Consider the following 19,576-nt stretch of genomic DNA (forward strand, 5'->3'; position numbering starts at 1 on the left):
AGAGATGGAGCACACACACACAGACCTATGACATAGATTAAAATGAAGAAAGGAAAATGCCAGCTTGGTTCTGCATCTGTCTGACTTCATGGGCAAAAAATTTTGTTTATTTTAGCCATTCCAACCATGTACATATATATATTTCCATGCACCTTATGTTTAAACAAATGAAGGAGAACTTACTTTATAAAATATTTACTAAATCGTCTTAAGGCCCATTAAGCTCATTAGCCAGGTGAGCTGGTTTTGCAGTCAACCAGCAAACCAGTGAGCTATCTGCAGGGCCTGGGGCCAGCTGTGCAGGAGGGCAGTTAGCCTGTACCACAGCCAGCAGACATAAGGATGAGAATGGCAAAAGGAAGCAAAAAGTGTGAGCCCACATCACTGAACCCTGTGAGTGTAGCAGTGCAATTGGAGCTCGTGTCTGCTTTTGCTTGCAGCTCTGCTGCTCCCTTTTCCCTGCTGGGATGGGTCAGCAGGGCAGTGGGGGCTGCATAGCAGCTCAGCCCTATGTGGGGCTACGGGGAGCCACGCTGTGCTCCATGTTCAGCAAAAAGAGAGCTCAGCTTGACAGATGGAAAACAGAAATAGGATAAAGAAAACAAGGAAGGGTGGAAGGAGGTACACATTACTGGGGTTTTGTGGGATCTGGATGCCCATAGAGACAAACAAGCAGTTCCTAAACAGGAGAGGAGGTCTGAGGGAGATGATTTCTCCCTTCATATGGCAAAGGAGTAATTATACAAATGACATTTGTATGGAATTTGTATGAAAATGCTTCTTTTCAAATGAAATTTGAAAGGTATAATGCAGTAGTGGTAGAGAAACTGTATTCAGTGCAGGCTTAGAAGCCAAGAGTATGAGAAAATGCAAACACAGTGTTTTCTCCTTATTCTCCCTGCAGCTCTTGGTCAGGAGCTGCCTCGGGCCTCCTCTGGTGCAGAAAGCTCCCTGGGAGAGGGCAGAACACTTCTGCTAGAGGTGGCTGAACACCACCACAGTGTGTGTCCAGGCAGAAGGAAACTGTGAGCTGAATCTCATCGCATTCCCATTCCCGAACATTGCTCTCATTTCTTTTGCTCATTTTCCTTTTAAAGGAAGAAAGAAATCCCAGTTAGAAGGAACAGATCAATACTGAGAAATTATTTGTCAGATAAAATAAGGGTGATCATTAACCTCACTGCTTATGAATTAAATCCAAAGCTCACGCTGCCATTTGCCTTTCCCAAAGCATCCCCAGCAAACTTCTCTCATTTCCACCAGCAATTAGCCAACAGCCCGGCCACCCAGACACTGCTATCACTTACAACCTTTCAACTGGATGGGAAAAAATGAAGGAGGTCTTTCGTGATATGTTCAGACATTTTTTGGATGGGGCTTTTCTTTCTGTTTGCTTCAGGGTGGATTTGGGCTGCATGGTCAACGTTATCCCTTGCTCTACTCTCCCTGGTTGCTCCGCGGCAGTCTCTGTGTGTGCTGCTGGGGTCAGCCCTGCCCTCACATAGCAGAGCAGCCAGCAGCCCTCTTGGATGCCTGCGAGGACCAGCAGTGGCTGTGTTCTCCATTTCAGTGCTTGACCTGTTGCCTCCCAGAGGTTACCCACTACTGTTACTTTTCAAATTGTGATTTGGTGCCATGTCTGAGCACTCAGAAGAGACACTGTCTACAGCATTACTCTGCAATGCTCCTGGTTTTGAAAGCCAACAGCAATTTGTTTCCAGAAATAATTCAGTCTTTATTCCTATTTCAGCTCAAAATACACCTTGTAGAAGTCTACTTGCACCTAGTAGAAGTCTACTTAATTACTGATTTGTTCACACAGCTGAAGTACCCTGTATGTACAGCAATGTGTGCACACCGCTGGGAGAAGAGCACAGAAGTGATCAGTGCTCAGTCTGGGGGCTGCACTGCAATCCAGCCCATGGCACGCGGGGCAGTGGAGTGGGATGGCAAACAGGTTTAGTATGTGCAGCTGCAGCCAGGGAGATGGGGAAGTCCACTTCTGAACGTCTGATTGAGCTTGCACCTGTTCTACATAGGGATGATGTCATTGTTCACAGCAAAAACACATTGAAACAAATCTGTCTGAAACTACTGCGAAATTCCAAGTCTTGGACAAATGATGGAACTCTCAACAATTTCAAGTGTTTAAAATTCCAACCAGAAGGTGTATCTACGCCATCCATATATTAGCTGTAATTGGTGCACAGCTGAAAGGCTATGGAGCAGCGTGAGGTAAGGATGAGATTTTAAGGGGGCGATGTTGAAATAGCGTGGAATTATTTTTACATATGTATTTATTTACAAAACAGTGTGAAGCAGAATCTTGCTGTTTTCACACAGTTCTGCTTTGCCAGGGTTCTCCAGACAGGTGTTCCTGTGCATGGGCATAAATCCTTTTATCTGCAGATCCAACTTCTACAAAAGAAGCAATGTTATGCTGCAAATCTTTGATTTCTTTCTTGTTTCTTTTCCTTGTTTACTGTAAGTGGCTCTTCTCAGCTTGACTCTTCATTTTGTTGGTGTCACTGGAAGAAGGGGGTATCAATGGATTCCTAGAAAACAGTGCAATTTCTTTTTTAACTCTTGTCTGAGCAAAGGGATTCCTTAAAATTGCATCCTGCTTACAGAATTTGGCAGAAGATTGTATTTGTTGCTGGCTAAGGGGACTCTGTGGCTGCTCTATGGCTTCTTGAAGGTGGCGGGCAGTGCTGGTGGCCACAGCTCCAGATGGGTCTGGCAGTTCTGGGCAGGGGTGGCTGTAGACAAGAAGTGAATGAAGGCTGCTCGTAGTGGTTGACACAGGACACTGCCTCTGAGGCTGCGTGCCCCAGCCGGGCAGCGCCAGGTCGGGGTGCAGTGCCAAAACAAAAAAAAGCGACTCACAGGTCTGTGTTCTGGGATACTCCCGCAGGTTGAGGTGCTGCCTCCCAACCAGGCTGCAACTCCTACCCCCGCCTCCTTTTGAAAACGAGAGACGTTGCACTGATTTGTTGCTTTCCTTTCGGCTTTGCAGCTGCCGTAAAAGTTGCCTGGGAAGACGAGTGTGAGGGTCTACAGGGGGCAATTCCGAGAGGAAGGTCCCTCCTGATGGAGCCCAGCTAGGTGAGGGATGGGCAGGCTCGTTGTGACATAACTCTTTGGGGACTGTGGCAGAGAGAGGCAGAGACAGCCGGAGCCCGCAGAGGTACCGGACCGGGATCAGACGGCAGGGTGAGCGCCCGCCTCTCCGCTCACAGCACCCCGCATCTCCAGCTCAAAGCACGGACACAGCAGTAGCAATCATGGCAACGTCGAGTGGTTTTATTTCTTCGTCACCTGTCTCTCATCAATAATTCACCTGAGGGGCTTTTTTTCCTTTTCTTTTTTTTTTTTTTAACCTACCTACCTACCTCTCCCCTCCTTACTCTCTTTTTTGATGTGAAGAGGGGGGGGAGAAAAGGGTGCTCCGGAAAGTGTTTATTTTGTTCGGCTGCTTTTGGTGGCGTGTTGCAAAAGGACCAGGGTAAATAAACAGTAAAAAATAAAAAGGAAAAAAAAAAAGGCACCAAGCGGTGGCGGGCGGGAGGAGGAGAAGAGAAGACGGAGAGAAAAAAAAAGAGAGAGCGGCAGAGGGAAGAAGCCGGCAGAAAGAAGACTTTCAGAGCGGCGTTGCTGAGAGGCGCGCGCGGAGCGGCTGCCGCTGCTGCCGGCGGGGAGTGCCGCGGTGCGCGGTGCCCGGAGCGGGGCGCGGAGCGGCCGCGGGTGCGGACCATGGGCTGGCGGCTGCTGCCCGCCGTGCTCCTGGCCCTGGCGCTGGGCGGCCCCGCGGCGCGGGCGCAGAACGAGACGGAGCCCATCGTCCTGGAGGGCAAGTGCCTGGTGGTGTGCGATTCCAACCCGACCACCGACGCCAAGGGCTCGTCCTCCTCCCCGCTGGGCATCTCGGTGAGGGCGGCCAACTCGAAGGTCGCCTTCTCGGCAGTCAGGAGCACCAACCACGAGCCCTCCGAGATGAGCAACAAGACGCGCATCATCTACTTCGACCAGGTGAGCTGGGGGCCCCCGCGGAGCCGCGCTGAGCGCAACAGGTGCCACCGCCGCACCCTCCGCGTCCTCCGTTCCCACCGGAGTTCGGGATGCAGCGGGATGGGCACCGCGCTGCACCGCACGGCGCGGCTCTCCGCGGTTCTCCCTTTGCCTCCCCGTCTCTGGAGACGGGGCAGCCCGCGGGGGTTGGGTGGGTGTGAGTAGCCTTCCGGAGGGGGAAGAGGAACGATTTGCAGAGAGAAATCATTGAAGTTTTCTCTAAAAAACATAGCTTCGTAGCGCAGCCCCTCTTGTCTCAGTCACGTTAAGGGACAGATACCGGCATGCATTTAATACGAGCACCCGCCTTAGGGCAGGTAACTGAGGCTGATGCTCACTTTAATCCCTGTCTCCTATCATAATTAACATTAAGTTGTGGTGACAGCTGGAGCCAGGATTGCTGCACGGTTTTATGCTGACTGCTTTATGCTGACTGCTTGCATCGCCCCAACTTTGTGGGCATTCCTCATGGCTTTCCAGGGCTGGGTCTGGCATGAAAGAGCCTGTAAATATCAATTAAAAATTGAGTATAACTAAGTGGGAAGAAATAGCAAGCAGATACTACAGGAGATATTCATCCTATGGATGATGCACTTACTTGGTGTGTTCCCCTCTGTTCCCTGACTCTGTTTAACCAAACCCAAATTACGATGAGTGCTTACATAAAGGCAGCCGAGGCTCCCGGCCAGACTGTGCTCATCCATCAGGCACTCGTGGAGCTCATCTGACTGAGCTGTGAATGAACTGTGGTGTTCCCATACGTTCTTGCTTTCAGCTTGGTACTTCCAGGAAGGTGGTGTAGAATTGGCCATTGCTTTGTATCCCGAACCAGTGTGCCACTCTCAGAATCAGTGTTTTGATGTCATTTTGGGGGGATGAGGAACAAAAATGCTTTTTCCTACTATCCTCTAAATGTGTAGAATAAAGATCGTGTAGGTGTGAGATGTAGCAAAGTAAGGAAGATTTCCCCCTCAGCTTATTTATCATAAGGCTGCACTACAGATAGAACTAAACATCCATTTTATGTGTAATATTTCAATGTGAATTGATGAAACAATGAGTAAAAAAGCATAGATGTAGATGGAAGATTTTCTTTGGGGGAATGGTTTCTACAGATGACAGTCTGTGTTTTGTGTAGTGCTGAATGCCTATGCTAATTCCCATCTGTACTTTTCATTTGTAGATCCTAGTAAACGTGGGCAATTTTTTCACGTTGGAATCTGTCTTTGTGTCACCAAGAAAAGGAATTTACAGCTTCAGTTTTCACGTGATTAAAGTCTACCAGAGCCAAACAATCCAGGTACGCCTATACAATCTTCTCCCTAAATTGTTTATTCACAGTAGAATATAGCCTGAACACAGGAGTATTTTGCACACTTCTGAAGAGGAATAGTTTAGTTTACAGCAACCTGTGGTGTGCAGCACTGCCAGGAAAGATATCAGGGCTTCGGTTCTGGAAGTCCAGGGCAGACTTCAGTGTTTCACGTGCCAAGTACTCAAACCTGGGAGCTGGGGTGTGTAACAGGGAACATCATGGCCTGTGATGTGATCTACACCTTTCATCAATGAAGCTTTTCAGAAGTGATGGGTGGGTTTGCTTGGCTCCATTTTGGCACAGTTCATGTGAGACCATCTGAGACAAAGCTGCGGTGTGTATCCTGTTGTGAGGGGCCCTGCAGGGAAACGGGCCCATTACAGAACAAAGAAAGCCAAACCAAGCCACGAGCAAACTCTTGGTGTCCTTTTGTGCATGTGTGATAGCAACAGGGAGGACTGAAAGCACTGCCATGGAGCAAACCAGCTCGAGTCCCAGCCATGTGCAGCCTTAAGCACCGTTGACTCAGCAGAAGGCTCCTATGTAAGTGATACCACTGTGTCCCTGAAACATCTGTTAGTGCCATTAAGTATCATTAAACTGAAATTGGTTCCCTGGGGACATCTGATTAAGTGGATTTCCCAGATAAGTGAATCCCAAATCAGGGCCAGATTCTGCTGCCCTGACTTTTGCTGAGCAGCAATTTATTCTGCTGTGTCTCCTGTTAAAACTGGTGGGAGTGTTTTGTAGGCCAGAATTCTCTTTATGAATAGGCATTTCACCCCTTTGTGACTATGTTACAGCTGTTTAAAATGAAGAAGAAAACTAACAGTTTGCCTCTGGGGAAATGGAGGCGTGCAGACCTGCCCATGCCCCTGGTCCTGCCTGTGGGTATTTACACAGAACCTGTGTGATTCATTCAGAGCAAGGGCTGTGCTGACTTCAGAAGTGTTCTGTGGAAGAATGGGTTCACTATCAAACCACAGTGCAGTTGCTCATAAAGCTGAAGGTCTGTTCTAGACTTTAAAATGCAGCCACTGATAGAAGGGATGTATATTTTGCTCTCAGTGGAGTGTAAGCTCCCACTCTACTACCGTACTTCTGAAATGTAATTAGGTGCCTATAGTGCATCTCCAGGTGCCTATAAAGTCTCATGAAAATATTGTCTTTGCTATATGTGTCTGAATGATCAATGAAGTGGGTAAAGTGAAGCAAAACTGAGCTCACAAGTGCATGTTACCAGAGAGTGAGCACAGACAGGGCTGCTTGGCCGATAATTAGCAGCACATGCAACCAATATCTCGTTATCCTTCACATTGATCCCCAACCACTGCAGTCAGGGGATGGTGTCCCACTGATTGCATTCAGCTGCAGATCAAGGCCAGGAAACAAAAGGGTTTGTCCACAACCTACCTTTGGCACTGTAGTTAATAGTCAGTGATATCTGTTGATGTTTTGCTGTTAATTAGAGCTTCTCAGTGCCTTTTCTCGTGCAGGTTAACTTGATGCTCAATGGGAAGCCAGTCATCTCTGCTTTTGCTGGGGACAAGGACGTCACTCGTGAAGCTGCCACTAACGGAGTCCTGCTCTATCTAGACAAGGAGGATAAGGTTTACCTGAAGCTGGAGAAAGGTAATCTGGTTGGTGGATGGCAGTATTCTACGTTTTCTGGCTTTCTGGTCTTTCCCCTGTAAAGTCAATTTTCCTGTGATGTTCGTCCAGTTGTGGAGTCGTCATTGCCTCTGTCACATGAAGATCATCCTGTCATCGTGGGATTGATGTTTCCTTATTGGTTTTTCATGGGTGAATATAGATTCTCTGTATGGATTTTGGCCCCATCTGAACTACACAGAAGTTTCACAGAATTTTGTGTGTTTAAATACAATATATTTGGATTGAGACTAAAGCAGACGATAAATAACTGTGCTTAATGTTACGGTCTAAAGCTGCCTGCAAGGTTTATTCAGGTTTCGTTTACTGGACTTATGGATTCATGAGAGAAGTGGATTTTCTTTAACTGTGAAACGACTGGCAACCAGGTCTATAATTAAGCAGAATTTGAGTTCAGACTTCAATCAAGAGTTAGTGTGTTGCTGCCAAAGAACTGTATATTGATATACTGGTCATACATGTTTCTGTCACTGGGACTTAGCTAACATAAGTTATTCCATTGTCTTGAGAAAGGTAATTATTTATGCCAAGTGACTGACTTTAATTCTCCTGTGCTGTAGTGTGTTGGATGGTTCACCCATATATCTATGCTCTGTCACCAGTCACAATCTCATCTTGCCTGCAGAAAGCTAAGAGAGTATGGCTGGATTTTAGTGGGATCTGTAAGGTATTCCTCTTTTCCTAAAAGAAGAGCAGCTGATAATCATTAAGAATACTCCTATCAGGGTTAGAGGTGATCATCCAGGCGTGATTTTCAGAACAGCTTTCCCTCCAGGAAATCTCACACTTACTCTTCAATTTTAATTAACGTGATTGATAATAAGTGCTATATTGAAAACCTGAGGGATCCCTTCCTTAGACACAGATGCTTTATTAGCTGGAAGTGTGTCCCCCTGTTTGTAATTATACCCATTTTTCAGACCTTCTGTTGTGTTAAAGTTATCATCTGGCTTTGCCTTAACTCCACAACTGTATATAATTTTAGATCGTATGCTTAACAAATCTGGAATCCAAATAGCCGGTACCTCACTTGGTGCAATATCTTTTTGGCTTTTTGTACAGGTCATATGAACCTCATAACTCATTAATTATGTCACTGTTACATAATAAAGATTAATATATGTTAGCTGGATTTTTGACCTTTGGATGTTGGAAGTCACTTCACGCTATTTTTTTATTGGATATAATTATTATATGCAAAGTATGAGCTTTTGGGATTCACAGAAAGTGCCCTGGGAGGCAGGCGAGCTGCCCTAGTTCAGCCCAGTGCAATCCTGGAGGTAATCAGAGTGATCTAGAAATAACCTATGCATTTTATTTGAAAGCAATTAGGCAGAAATCCTGGCTTCGAGGAAGTTAATGTTAAGAATCACATTGATTCCAAAGGATTTTGGATGAGATCTATGCTTTAGGTTTTGCCATCAGCATTAAACTCCAGTGCAATTAAATGGAATATCAATTGAAAATGATTTTCATGAGCTGCTAATGAAACCTCCCTTCCTCTTGCCCAAAAATTTACCCGGAATTCAATGGATATTCGTGCCTTGCATGTCATGAAGAATATGGCTCTAAATTAAAACATAGGATATGCTTGAGAAACATTCTGGATGTGAGAATATCTCCAAATCAGGGACCTTCTCCATAACGCAAGCTTTGGTGTGGATAATTTGCTCCCCATTTCTTCGGTTGTTGGCAAAGTGCAGTGTATCCTATTGCTCTAACTGCTGTAAATGGTCATTTCAGTGGTATGAAGTCTGCTCGTGGCTGATGGTTGATGCTCCCATTACAATTTTAGAGCATCGCTGGCAAAGAATTGTGCCCAAATTCCTATTTTTTTTTTTTTGGCTCAGTGTTTTTTGAATTTCAGAAGGTGAGATGGGTACATTCCTATGGGATAAGTCAGATCAGGAGAAGGTCGTTTGGTAGAGACCATATAGTTTCTGCACAGAGCACTGCAGTTTGGGTGGACGTGGAAGGACATGGCAGGGAGGGAGATGATTTACTTCTCTGAAAAATACATTTGAAAATGTTCATTATGAGAGACCAAAATGTATCACTGCTACAGCAAATAGATGGGTATATATATACATTAAAAAATCTGTGGTTGCAGCACATAACATGCATGCTATTATGAAAAGTTTATTTTCCATAGGAGTTGAGTTCAGAGGGGACCAGCAGTACCTCTCTATTTTGTATAAAATCAATGAAATCTGTAAGCTCACTTTACCCATTGATACCTATGTAATGTAACTGAAATGCTGCTCCTGTGCAGATGGAAGAGGAATGGTACTAAAAGTGTTCGTGTACTTTTTGGAATGATCACATGTATCAGACTCCTGCAGTCCGTAAACTTATGATCTCTAAAAGCTGCCTTCAGCAATAATACTCAGCTCTTAATACACTGTTGATTTCCCCTTGGCAAAATGTTTCCTTTTGCTTTTGAATCGTTAACAGTTATTTAAACTTGAACCAGAGGCTGGGAAATGATTGTTAGGAGATGCATTTTGATAGAAATGCCATGCATTTTTCTCTTCTGCCTCTAAAATGGCACTTCCTGCCCAGTTCTGCTGCTGGTGAAGGGGAGAAGCACGGAGCAGCTGCTGGGAGCAGCAGGGTGAGGTGCGGGAGGTCGCAGATCCTGGTTGAAGGTCTCAGTGGAGCAGCAGTGTCTGTCTGACCACAGCTAGAGCTGCCTTGCAGAGCTGCAGCTCTCTCCCATTCTCTGGTCCCACACTGCTGTTGTGTCGATAGGAGTTTCTCCCAGAAGAGCTGCTCGGAGGAGGTCACCTCATGCAGAAGGAGTTGGGCTTGGGAACTGCTGCCTTTCTTCTTTGTCCTTATTCTTTTCACCTCTGTCTTCCTGTGTCTGTGCTGCAGCATTAGCTCTGTGGCTGGAACAGAAAAGCACGAGCACACGAGAAAAGTTTCTGGCTGAGTGTGGTGCATATATTTTTATCTCCTTAAAATGAGATCTCTATTTTTTTTTTCCAACTTTTTCACCGTATTTCATTTATTTTGGATCTGTATCTGGTTGTGAAACTGAGGGAGGGGAAAAAAACCAACCTATTTCCGCACTCAGGTGATGTTTTGTAGCAGAGGCAGGCGTTGCCCTCTTCCTCTGCATTCACCCTATGTAGAAGCAGCTCTGCCCTGGGAGGTGTGGAGCACAGAGGTGGCACACGGCTGTGTAGCCCAAACTGGTGCTGTTTAAAAGAACCCAGGTAGCAGAAGCCACTGAGGCAGCTTGGAGCATTTCCCAAGCAGCTTTTTTAGGAAAGAAGAAAAAGCCAGCTTTGAATTATGGAGAAGAAAAACGTGATGGTTCCATTTATTTGTATTTGTTTTGCATTATATCACTTTCTGGTAGCACTGGAGGGGTCGATTCAGTCCCCATTCCCAGGCCCAGCACTGTAGCTGGGCTCAGACTGCCCCTCGCTGCTGCTCGCCCCATTCATTCTGTTGAGCTGCTCTTTTTTTCTGATGTAAGGCAATTTTTGAAAGGGTGTTTTGGAATGAAGGACATATTGCTGTATCTCTTCCTGCTTATTATTTAGATCTCTGTTACTGCATTCATCTTCCTAGAAAAACTAGATGGTTTTAAAGTGCCCTGAAACTCAACCTTAGCTATCAACTCTATCTATTCATTTTTAGCTTAACTTTGTTTTCACAAGCCCCCAAAAGGACAGGTTTGTGGAACATGCAGTACTTTTACAAGGAGAATTTAGGATGGAGAAGATAAATGCAAGAAGCAGTGTGTCACAATTGCAAGAAGGAAGCTGAACCATTAATAGGAAATATGGGCTGAGGCAGAGAAGCAGATATATTTCCTCCTCCTTTTATAAGGGTTTCTGAGTTGGTAATATGCTTTACCTTAGCAATTCATTACAGTCGCCCATCATATTGCAGGAGCTCTTTATAATATTAAAGCTCTTTGTCTTCTAAAGGCATTGTTAACCAGATGACACAAAGTGCGTACATGAAGATCCCCAGTGACAGAATGCAGTGGTTGGCACCTGCCACAGCATCATATTTTTTGTGCTATTGTTGTGCAGATGGAAATGGCTCCTTTGAGGAAAGACATTGTCTTAGATGCTGAGCTGAAGTTATTTATCTGTTGCTGTTTGGCAAAGGAGGGGGAAACCTTTCCTACCCAGGAGCACTGAGGGGAATGTGTGCAAAGAGCAATGATAAAATCAGTCCCCATTATGTAAGTGATGATGAGGATGATGGAAATGCAGCTCGAACAGTCTGGTTAGAGAAAGCTGTGGTCTAAGGTGTCTGATGGAAGCAGTCACTGTTTTAGTCTTTGCAGTTTGGGGAAGGGAAAAGCCACTTCCCTCACGTTTAACAGGTTATTTCCTTGTCCCGCAGCCCCCCCTTTTTTTTCCTTATGCCTTCTGGTTCAGCTTAGCTGCAAAAAAATATGGAATTGGCAATGATCCAAGAAAAGTTCATTTCTGAAGGGGGAATGTGGTTTGGTTTGGTGTTATTTTCTGGGGTGTTTGATGTGGGGAAAATATAACCAGGAGAGGGATGGAAATGACAAAGCTGATTTGCATGCAACCTGTGTTAACCCAAACACGTTCTTGAGCTGCTGCCCAGTTTGGTGAACTGCCTGGCTGTGTTCTGCTTATACATGTGATACTTTTCCACCATGTATAGTACTGACCTTTCCTGTTGAGGCTACAGCATTGTAACCTGATGGCCTTTATCCTGCTGGAGGAATCCAGATGTAGAAGCGTAGAGCAGAGCGCTGGAGATCGCCTAATAAAGCAGCTTTGTTTCTGGACACACATGTATGTCAGAATTTACTGCTACCCCTGGGGCATTTGTGGTGCAGAGGGCAAATGTGGGTATGAACGCTGACCCACCCAAAAATGAACTGAATTCCCATTGGCATAACAAAACTGTGCTCTGATGGCACTGTGGGGACCTGATGGTGGAGGGGAGCTCTGTGCTGGGCCAGTGCTGGGGCCCTCTGTGTAAGTTCTGAGCAGTCTTATGGCAGCTGGATGCACTCCTAGGCCCTCTTGAAGTCTCACTCTGTTGAAACATCTTTTTTTTCTTTTTTAATCCCTTTTTTTTTCTTCAAGTGAAGCTCTGTTTACAGTGAACATATTCTCAAACAAAGGCAGTCTTTATTAACATTGTCTGACAGTAAAGTTAAGAAGGGTTTTCTGAGTAAATAGTAAGGCTAAATTTCTTAACTTGAAGGCATGCAATTATGCAGCAAAGCAAACTAAAATCAAGGTACATCTGTGCTCTGCACACTTATAGGACAAGGGGGAATGGTAATAGGACAAGGGGGGATGGTTTTAAACTGAGATGGGATGTTTAGGTTGGATACTGGGAGGAAGTTTTTCACCCAGAGGGTGGTGATGCACTGAACAGATTGCCCAAGGAGGCTGTGGATGCCCCATCCCTGGAGGCATTCAAGGCGGGCTGGATGTGGCTCTGGGCAGCCTGGTCTGCTGGTTGGTGACCCTGCACATAGCAGGGGAGTTGAAACGAGATGATCCTTGTGGTCCTTTTCTACCCAGGCCATTCTATGTTAGCTAAAAAGGCAGGAGATACCTGATGTACACATTTAAAGAAACTGCATTGCTCATTTCTTTGGGAGAAAGATTCTGGTTCATTTCAAGAAAGCAAAACTGTGACCCAAATAAAGAAAAGACCTGAAGAATGATTACGTAAAACATGGAAATATTAAGGTGGTCAATATTGCAGAAGAGAGAATTCTACTGTGCCATCCTGCATTTTGGTTTTTGTTGCACACTTAATTGGATTCCTGCAAGAAGAATAAAGGTTTCTGGAGAAGATAGCGCCAAGACCATCTATCTCAGCTGTCTTGAATTCAATACAGGTTAAGTCAGATAGTCTAGGCTCAGTCAATTACAAACAGTGACTCACTGGGCGTGATTCAGCTGTCATGTACGTTTTGTACAGGAATTATTTAACTGCATGAATATGGAAGATACTTTTCTTTAGGCTGAGGGCATAAAACTTCAAATGAGAATGTTAGAAACTGAGAAAAAGCTGAGTTTAAAATTCTGGCTTGCGGACTGTAATCCACGCCACCAGTTTGTGTAAGTAAGTTGTATTGAATTTTATGCACATATATTTGGTGAAAAAAGCTGTGAGGTTTTTGTACCTGTCAATATCAATCTTGGCTAAGACATAGAATTGGCTTGGATGGGGTTTCCAGTAAAGGTGGCATGCAAGATAACATTTGTGAGCATTTCTAAGCTCTGATTTGTCAGCGAGTCACCATTATGTGAGAATTTTGCTGAGCACAAACTATAAGGATTTCAAGATGAGAGACCTGCTCAGTAGAGCTGGGCAAAAGGTAGCAAGTGCCTTTTGTGAGGAAAAAAACAAGGTGGTTCACAACTTTGCTTCCCTTTAGACATCTGCAAACTTGAAAAAGTAGCAAGAAAAAGCCTTTGCAAAAACTTTCCTGCCTATGGGAACATCGTGATATTGCATCAGCTTAGAGCCATCCAATGGGTATTCTGTTTTCCCTTGGGTTTGGGTCTTCTAGACCTCACTGTTATCCTGAAAGGCACTTGGTTATTGGGTGGTAGATAATGAGGGGAACACCTTTGGAGTAGCAGCGCCTGTCCAGATCAGCACAGCGCTCACTCCATGAGATGGGTGTAGGAGGGCTCAGTGCTCCCCTCGCCTGTTGGGGTGCATGTGTGTTACTGGAGGTCTGCACTGAAGGTGAGAAATTTGTCTGCCTTGTGCTGTTATGAGAGGCTGTCAGTAGAAACATTATCATCTCATGCCTTCCCAATGGTGATAGAAACATACTGTAAATGAATGAATAACTGTTTAGGTGGTGCAGGGCTGTGCAGCTTCAGGAGCAGGACAGGGTTGCCTGTGAGCTCTGTAAGCTCAGTCTTTTTGCTTATACTGTAAATCTAAATGTAAGGTGTTAAAAGGCATTGTTAGAATTTTTTTCCTTTCTTTTTTTCTTCTGGAAACCTCAGCTAAGGAATTTGGTTTTCATGATGTCCCTTGGGATCGCCACAAATAAATAAGTCAGCATCATTTTCTAGCTGCAGTTGATAACATTTATTGCTAATTCTTTAAACCCTTCTTTAAAAGAAAACAAGTCTGCAACCTGCATTGCACCCACAGGAATAATCTTTATTTTCCTCAGTTTGGTAATTCAATTGTGACTTGTAAACTTGTGCAGCTGTAGCAAAAAAAAGTATGCAGTCAACTCCAATCCATCTTGAGGAAAGTAAAAAGTGCTTACCACCACCAGTACAGTAAATCCTGGCTGCTTTATTAAATAAATGTAGAATTCCACTCGGAAGCCTTAAGGAAGAAGAGTTTTAGAACGTCTGAACAATTTAGCACATTTTAAAGCTGAATGAAGACTGATTTAGTTTTAGGGTGAGATTTAAACTGGTGGCATACCAAATCTTGCTTACTTAAATTAACTTGAGAGGTGTAGCCATTATTTATGTCTTCTGAACTGTGAAAAGCAAAATGGTCCAACAGCTAAATTCTCGACTACCATAATCTTTTCAGTACTGTGAAAGTAAAGACTCAAAGAAAGATCCCTTGTCTATTTAGAACTGTGAGTCGGAGAGAGCGAGACTGATAAAACCATTACAAGAGAAATTCAGTGCTTGGGTGGAACGGTGCTGCTAACATTGAAAAACAGCCCTTTAGTTCCATCAGCAGCAGCAGCACTGCTCAATTTCCTTCCAGGATAAGATGTACTGGGTGTAAGTGCTGTGGGACAAGGTGGACAGAGCCCGAGGGCTGTGCCTGCGAGAACTGCACTGTGCTGGCAGTTTGGTTGTGCCTGTGGCTGTGACCCTCGTGTAAGTACTGCTGTATGCATCTCCTGGATAGGAGCAAGAGCTGTTCAAATGTTGCACTTAAATACAAGCCCCCAGCAAACTGCTGGCTATAGAGAGATGCGTGCATGAGAAACAAGCAGGGATGTGAGAGGCTTTTTCAAAGCAGTGTCGTATGTTTCCTCGGTAGAACGTGCAATTCTCTGCTTCTTATACTGTGTGTTGTAGCTGTGCCTCGTTATGAGAAACTCAGACTGATTCTTATCACTTTGATTTACAAAAAAGTATTTTTCCAGCAGCTAGATTTAGTAATGGTGTCCTATGGAATAGCTTTTATTGTGTTTAATCAATGATATGGATTTCCCTTTAAATATAAAGATTGCACAGTTGAACAGCGGACGAAAGGACAGTATTTTAAAGTTGAAGTGGTTTGCTGAGCTCTCTTCTCAGTAAATCACCCCTTGTTTAACAGTTTTGTCAGGCATGGATCTTCATGAATTAGTGGCTTTTGGTACCTAATGATGAAAGCTTTATAGTGTGTTGAAACAAAGCTCTTAGCACTTTTCAAGGCCTCAGTATGCATTCTAGGTTATTTTTTCTAGTTAACTTTAGTTAGCTAATTAAAAGCTATGATAGGGAATTCCTGGGCTGCTTTTGATTTGCTTCTCCTTGAATATAAGAAATGTCAACCAGGGGACCGTGTACCCCGAGCAACTCATTTCCCTACATAAGGAACTGAAGGAACACAGTATTTAATTGAAATGATTAGGCTGGAATCCAGCTGAAGGATACAAGGCCAATTTCATTCTGGACTGAGAGTTCTGAGAAACCTTTAATGGAAAATGTCAGAATGGATTTTTAGCACCAAAGAGAATTGCAGGAAGCAGAAAGCGGAGCGTCTGACCATCCACAGCACTGAATGGTGGAGTTTGATCTTTTTCTCCTTCTTGCAAAGAAAGGCTGACATCTCAGCAGAGCTGGTTTTGGTTTCTGCTCCTCATGGCTTCTGTGTGCCGCTAGAAGCTCAGCTCAGAAATCTGGAAGGTTGGTGAGCCTTAAAATCATTTGTATTTACTAAATGTCATTACTGCTTTTGCACACCCTTTAGTTCTAATAGAAAAGAGGTGTGAGCTTGTGACAAGGTGTGAAACGCAGCTATTTGTCACAGCCAAAAATATACTGAATATTTTCACAGCTGCTCTACCTAGTCAGCATAAGGAAATGAAGGTATAGGGAACAAAGAGACCCCTGCTTGAATTTCTGGATTGAAGTCTGCTCCTGTATGGAGAGCTGAGTTTAGTGAGGATGCAGAGACTCCAAGTCCTTCCTCTGGTGCTATGGAGAGAGGTAAAATTTATGATGGGGGAATTAGAAAGAAACTGGAAAAAGAATTGAGCTAGGAAATAGGAAATGATGCTGCTAAAAATGTCTCATGAACAATTAAGCTCCAGCTGATGCAACCAATGTAACAAAAAAAATCCAAACCACAACAAAGGGACTAAAATATCTGTTCCTGATAGAGAAGAATATTAATGAATTATTGCAGCAATGTGACTTTCTGAATGTTTTTGCAGAAGCTAAGACAGAATGAGCACAAAGTGGGGCAGACTGCGACTGCCCTGTCCTGTCCAGGTATTGGGGTTTGCTCTGTGCTGTCCTAGATAGACCTGAGTTGCTTTTATTCCCTCGAGAGTCACTGTAGCAAGGTGGTGGTAAGGCAGGTTAGCAATGTTAGCTCCTCACACTCCTTGCTTTGAGGGTGCCTCCAAGAAGTGGAGTGTGAGCGAGGGCTGTTTGGTGACTTTGTGTCTTAGCAGAACAGCTGCCATCAGATAATGCACACTGATGACTGCAGTCTTATAGACTGAACAGCAGATCCGTAGTAGCACAACTGAGTACATCTCCTTTCACATTTACTGTATTTTTATGAAATCAGTATAGCTTCACTTATATATTTCACCTGGAAATCTGGACTGTATGCTGTAGTACAGTTTCAAGAAGGATACAGAGATGGTGTAGAGCTGGGGTTCCTCTGGCTCTCAGTTCATGCTTGTGTCTTTGTGTCTGGGGACTCTCAAAATGATCTTTCTAATGTTATCAAACCCTATTAGTATTACCTCTGTAGCATAACACATTTGATATCCTATAATTTAATAACAGTCAATAGGTGTACCTTTGAAATCTGAATTACACTAAGAAAATCATTTTAAAATGAATATGGTGACATCCCAGTTCTCTCACTGATGTCCTACTGCTGCTCATGTGCCACTGAAGCCAAGGAGAAGGAAAGGACACACAACTGCCTTGAAGGCTTTTGACAGCCAAAGTGCTCAAATATGAGCAAATTCTTATATTCTTTGGTCAGTGCCACAATTAGTGAAAATCAAAGTGTCCACAGCTGCATTTAATACTGTAAATTATTAAGTAATTAACCCTAATGCACCCTGTTCAGAATTTCTAGCTTTCTAATGTAGCTGAGAGCATCTTTCAAATGCAGTGTTATATATGACTGCATCACTGCTTAATTACAAACAGAACAAGCCTCTAATGCAGTGTGAGGGATTTAGATGGTGCTAATGGGGAGTGCATGAAGAAGAGGGGAAAAAGAGAGATAGAGAGAATGAAATCATCTTTCATCAGCACAGAAAGACAAAGATTCATACATCACAAGGATGCAAATAAAAGAACATCCAGACAAGGGATGCAAGCAGATTCATTTTGTTATGTTTATTATTCCACAAGGGATTGCGTTTGCTCTTTCACAAGCAGAAGTGTTTTAGTTTTATGTTTAATAAAACAGGGATAATAAATAATTAAACCAGCCTATTTATAAGTAAAACTGAGATTTTTTCAAAATCCTTATTAGCCAACCCCATTTCTGGAGTTAGGACAGAGGTTGGCCCCCTTGGTCAGGGACTGCATGCTTGCAGCTGATACTTCCACTCGTATGTTCACAGCAGCAGCACCATGACTGGGCTGGGAACCCAGCCCCCCCCCCCAGACAGTACAAGAGATTGGGACTGCTTAGATTTCCTGATATGACAGTGCCGATGAGGGAGGAGAAAAGAAAAGGATGCACATCTAGTAACATATTGCCGGCCATATGGCTGCCTCAAGAGAGCAACTATGGATCATTCTCTTTTTCCTCTTCCTTTCAAACAGTATGAGAGGAAGGAGGAACAGGTCTGATGTCATGGATGAGAACTGTCATTAAACTGCAGCACTGGAAATATACTGCAAGATTTCTGCACATATGAAAAGAAGCAAAAGGCTATTCAGGGGACTAACAGCCACCTGTTGGCATTAACGTCACGGGTTTGGTTTACACTGAGCACAGCTCAAAGGATGAGGCTCATTTTTGCAGAGTAGAAGTGGTGACACTTACTGGAGGGATCTGGATAAGCCAGGAGGAACAGATCTTGCAGCTCCACACACTGCTGGCAGTGCTGGGCTGTACCAGCTCCCCACAGCTGAGCAAGAACTGCACGCTGCTTCTTCAGTAGCTGCAGTTCCCCCCTGTGAGGGCAAGTATAAATGCAAGTGTCAGCACAGGAGTACAGGGCTGTGAGAAAATGGCAGGAAACATGGCTTCATGCAGTGGATTCATCTCCTGTGCTGTAGCTTTCTATCCTTGCATACAATGTGACTGCAAATATTGCAATTTCTACACTTAAGAAATGCACTGAATAACATTCATCAAACTGTCAGCACTGAGAAAACAGTCTGAGGAATAAGACTCAAAGCTGTTGAGCCTGGATCCGCTGTACTCACAGATAATGCTGAAGATGCTGCGCTCTGTGCTGCAGGGAAAGGAACACAGGCAGGTTCCCAAGAACCAAACAGAGGGGCTGATGGAGGCACCCGTTTTTGGTGGGAATTCTCTCTGTAGTTGCAGGAAGATTTGACCCCACACAAGCACTGCTGTAAGAGGACAGGGAAAAGAGAGATGGATGAATTCTGCCAGCTCCAACAACTCAGCACAGCTGCTGTTACTTGCAGGACATCTCTTAGGATGTAACAAGAAGTGATTATTTTCCCCCTTAATTTCACTTGTCAGTAAACAGCAAAAGCCAGCAAGCACCGCATGAGTCTCTGCTTCAAAAATGTCTTGCTACAAAATGGCTGTTCCTCCAGGAGCTGAGCTGTCTGAGCCTCTCATCAGAATGCAAGGAAAAAGGAAGGAGGATTTTTCCTTGTTATCCTGGTTCAGAGTCAGCTGGAATTTGGTTCTGCATGGGAGCCAGTGCCAGATGTGCCATCTTTCCCCTCTCATGCATCTTCCTTAACACCAAACACAGCACTCTCTCACCTCCAATGGGAACAGCACTGCCCACCCATCAATTCCCAACAAAACAGTGATCCTGCTGGAAATCTGTGCCAATACCAACAGCTGATATTTCTTTAGAATTATATAGACACATTTTGACATTTGCCAGGCTGTGTCACTCCAGCAGTCTTGCCATTTGTCATCAGTGGGATATCTGAACTTGCTTTCCCTAAACAACGGTCATTGACTTCCAGCACACATGAAGAGAACGGATGTTTTCCCTTTGTTTTTTTGCTCACTGTGTCCATACTCGTGAGCAACAGCACAGCAGAAATATATACAATATTTATATAAACATTATAAAACAAGATGTGAGGCACTCAGTCCTCCATGCACAACAAGGGGCAGAATTGCCCTTAAGTGTGAGTCACAGAGAGC

General features: G+C 44.3%; 3 protein-coding genes across 19 annotated transcripts in view; 1 reads left to right on the forward strand and 2 right to left on the reverse strand.

Moving 5' to 3' along the window:
* Window positions 1–2,537: 2,537 nt before the first annotated feature.
* LOC124417324 lies at window positions 2,538–3,755 on the reverse strand. Its single transcript, XM_046902899.1, has 3 exons — window positions 3,656–3,755; window positions 2,629–3,255; window positions 2,538–2,555 (listed from the first exon to the last, which is right to left on the reverse strand). Coding segments are annotated over exons 1-3 (729 nt in total). The 3' UTR covers window positions 2,538–2,553.
* The window catches only part of CBLN3 (cerebellin 3 precursor), a 29,192-nt gene continuing 12,767 nt past the window's right edge, over window positions 3,152–19,576 (forward strand). Inside the window, exons 1-3 of one of the 2 annotated variants that reach the window (XR_001469567.4) lie at window positions 3,152–4,029; window positions 5,252–5,368; window positions 6,880–7,015. Coding sequence is in view for 1 of the 2 variants with exons in the window: in NM_001079487.2 (NP_001072955.1) it covers window positions 3,754–4,029; window positions 5,252–5,368; window positions 6,880–7,077 (591 nt within the window). In the remaining variant the exon portion in view is untranslated. Of the gene's footprint in view, window positions 4,030–5,251; window positions 5,369–6,879; window positions 8,185–19,576 lie in introns of those variants that run through there. The other variant, NM_001079487.2, reaches the window with a different exon arrangement.
* The window catches only part of LOC419335, a 133,036-nt gene continuing 122,633 nt past the window's right edge, over window positions 9,174–19,576 (reverse strand). For 4 of the 16 annotated variants that reach the window (XR_006931955.1, XR_006931952.1, XR_006931954.1 and 1 more), the window contains 3 exons: window positions 18,643–18,792; window positions 18,257–18,387; window positions 9,174–9,945 (listed from right to left, as the gene is read on the reverse strand). Coding sequence is in view for 1 of the 16 variants with exons in the window: in XM_046903084.1 (XP_046759040.1) it covers window positions 16,076–16,206; window positions 18,257–18,387; window positions 18,643–18,792 (412 nt within the window). In the remaining 15 variants the exon portion in view is untranslated. Of the gene's footprint in view, window positions 9,946–14,185; window positions 16,207–17,573; window positions 18,793–19,576 lie in introns of those variants that run through there. The other 12 variants (XR_006931951.1, XR_006931949.1, XR_005841338.2 and 9 more) reach the window with 4 other exon arrangements.

This window comes from Gallus gallus, chromosome 20 (genome assembly GCF_016699485.2).
Source record: "Gallus gallus isolate bGalGal1 chromosome 20, bGalGal1.mat.broiler.GRCg7b, whole genome shotgun sequence".
Classification (NCBI taxonomy): Eukaryota; Metazoa; Chordata; class Aves; order Galliformes; family Phasianidae; genus Gallus; species Gallus gallus.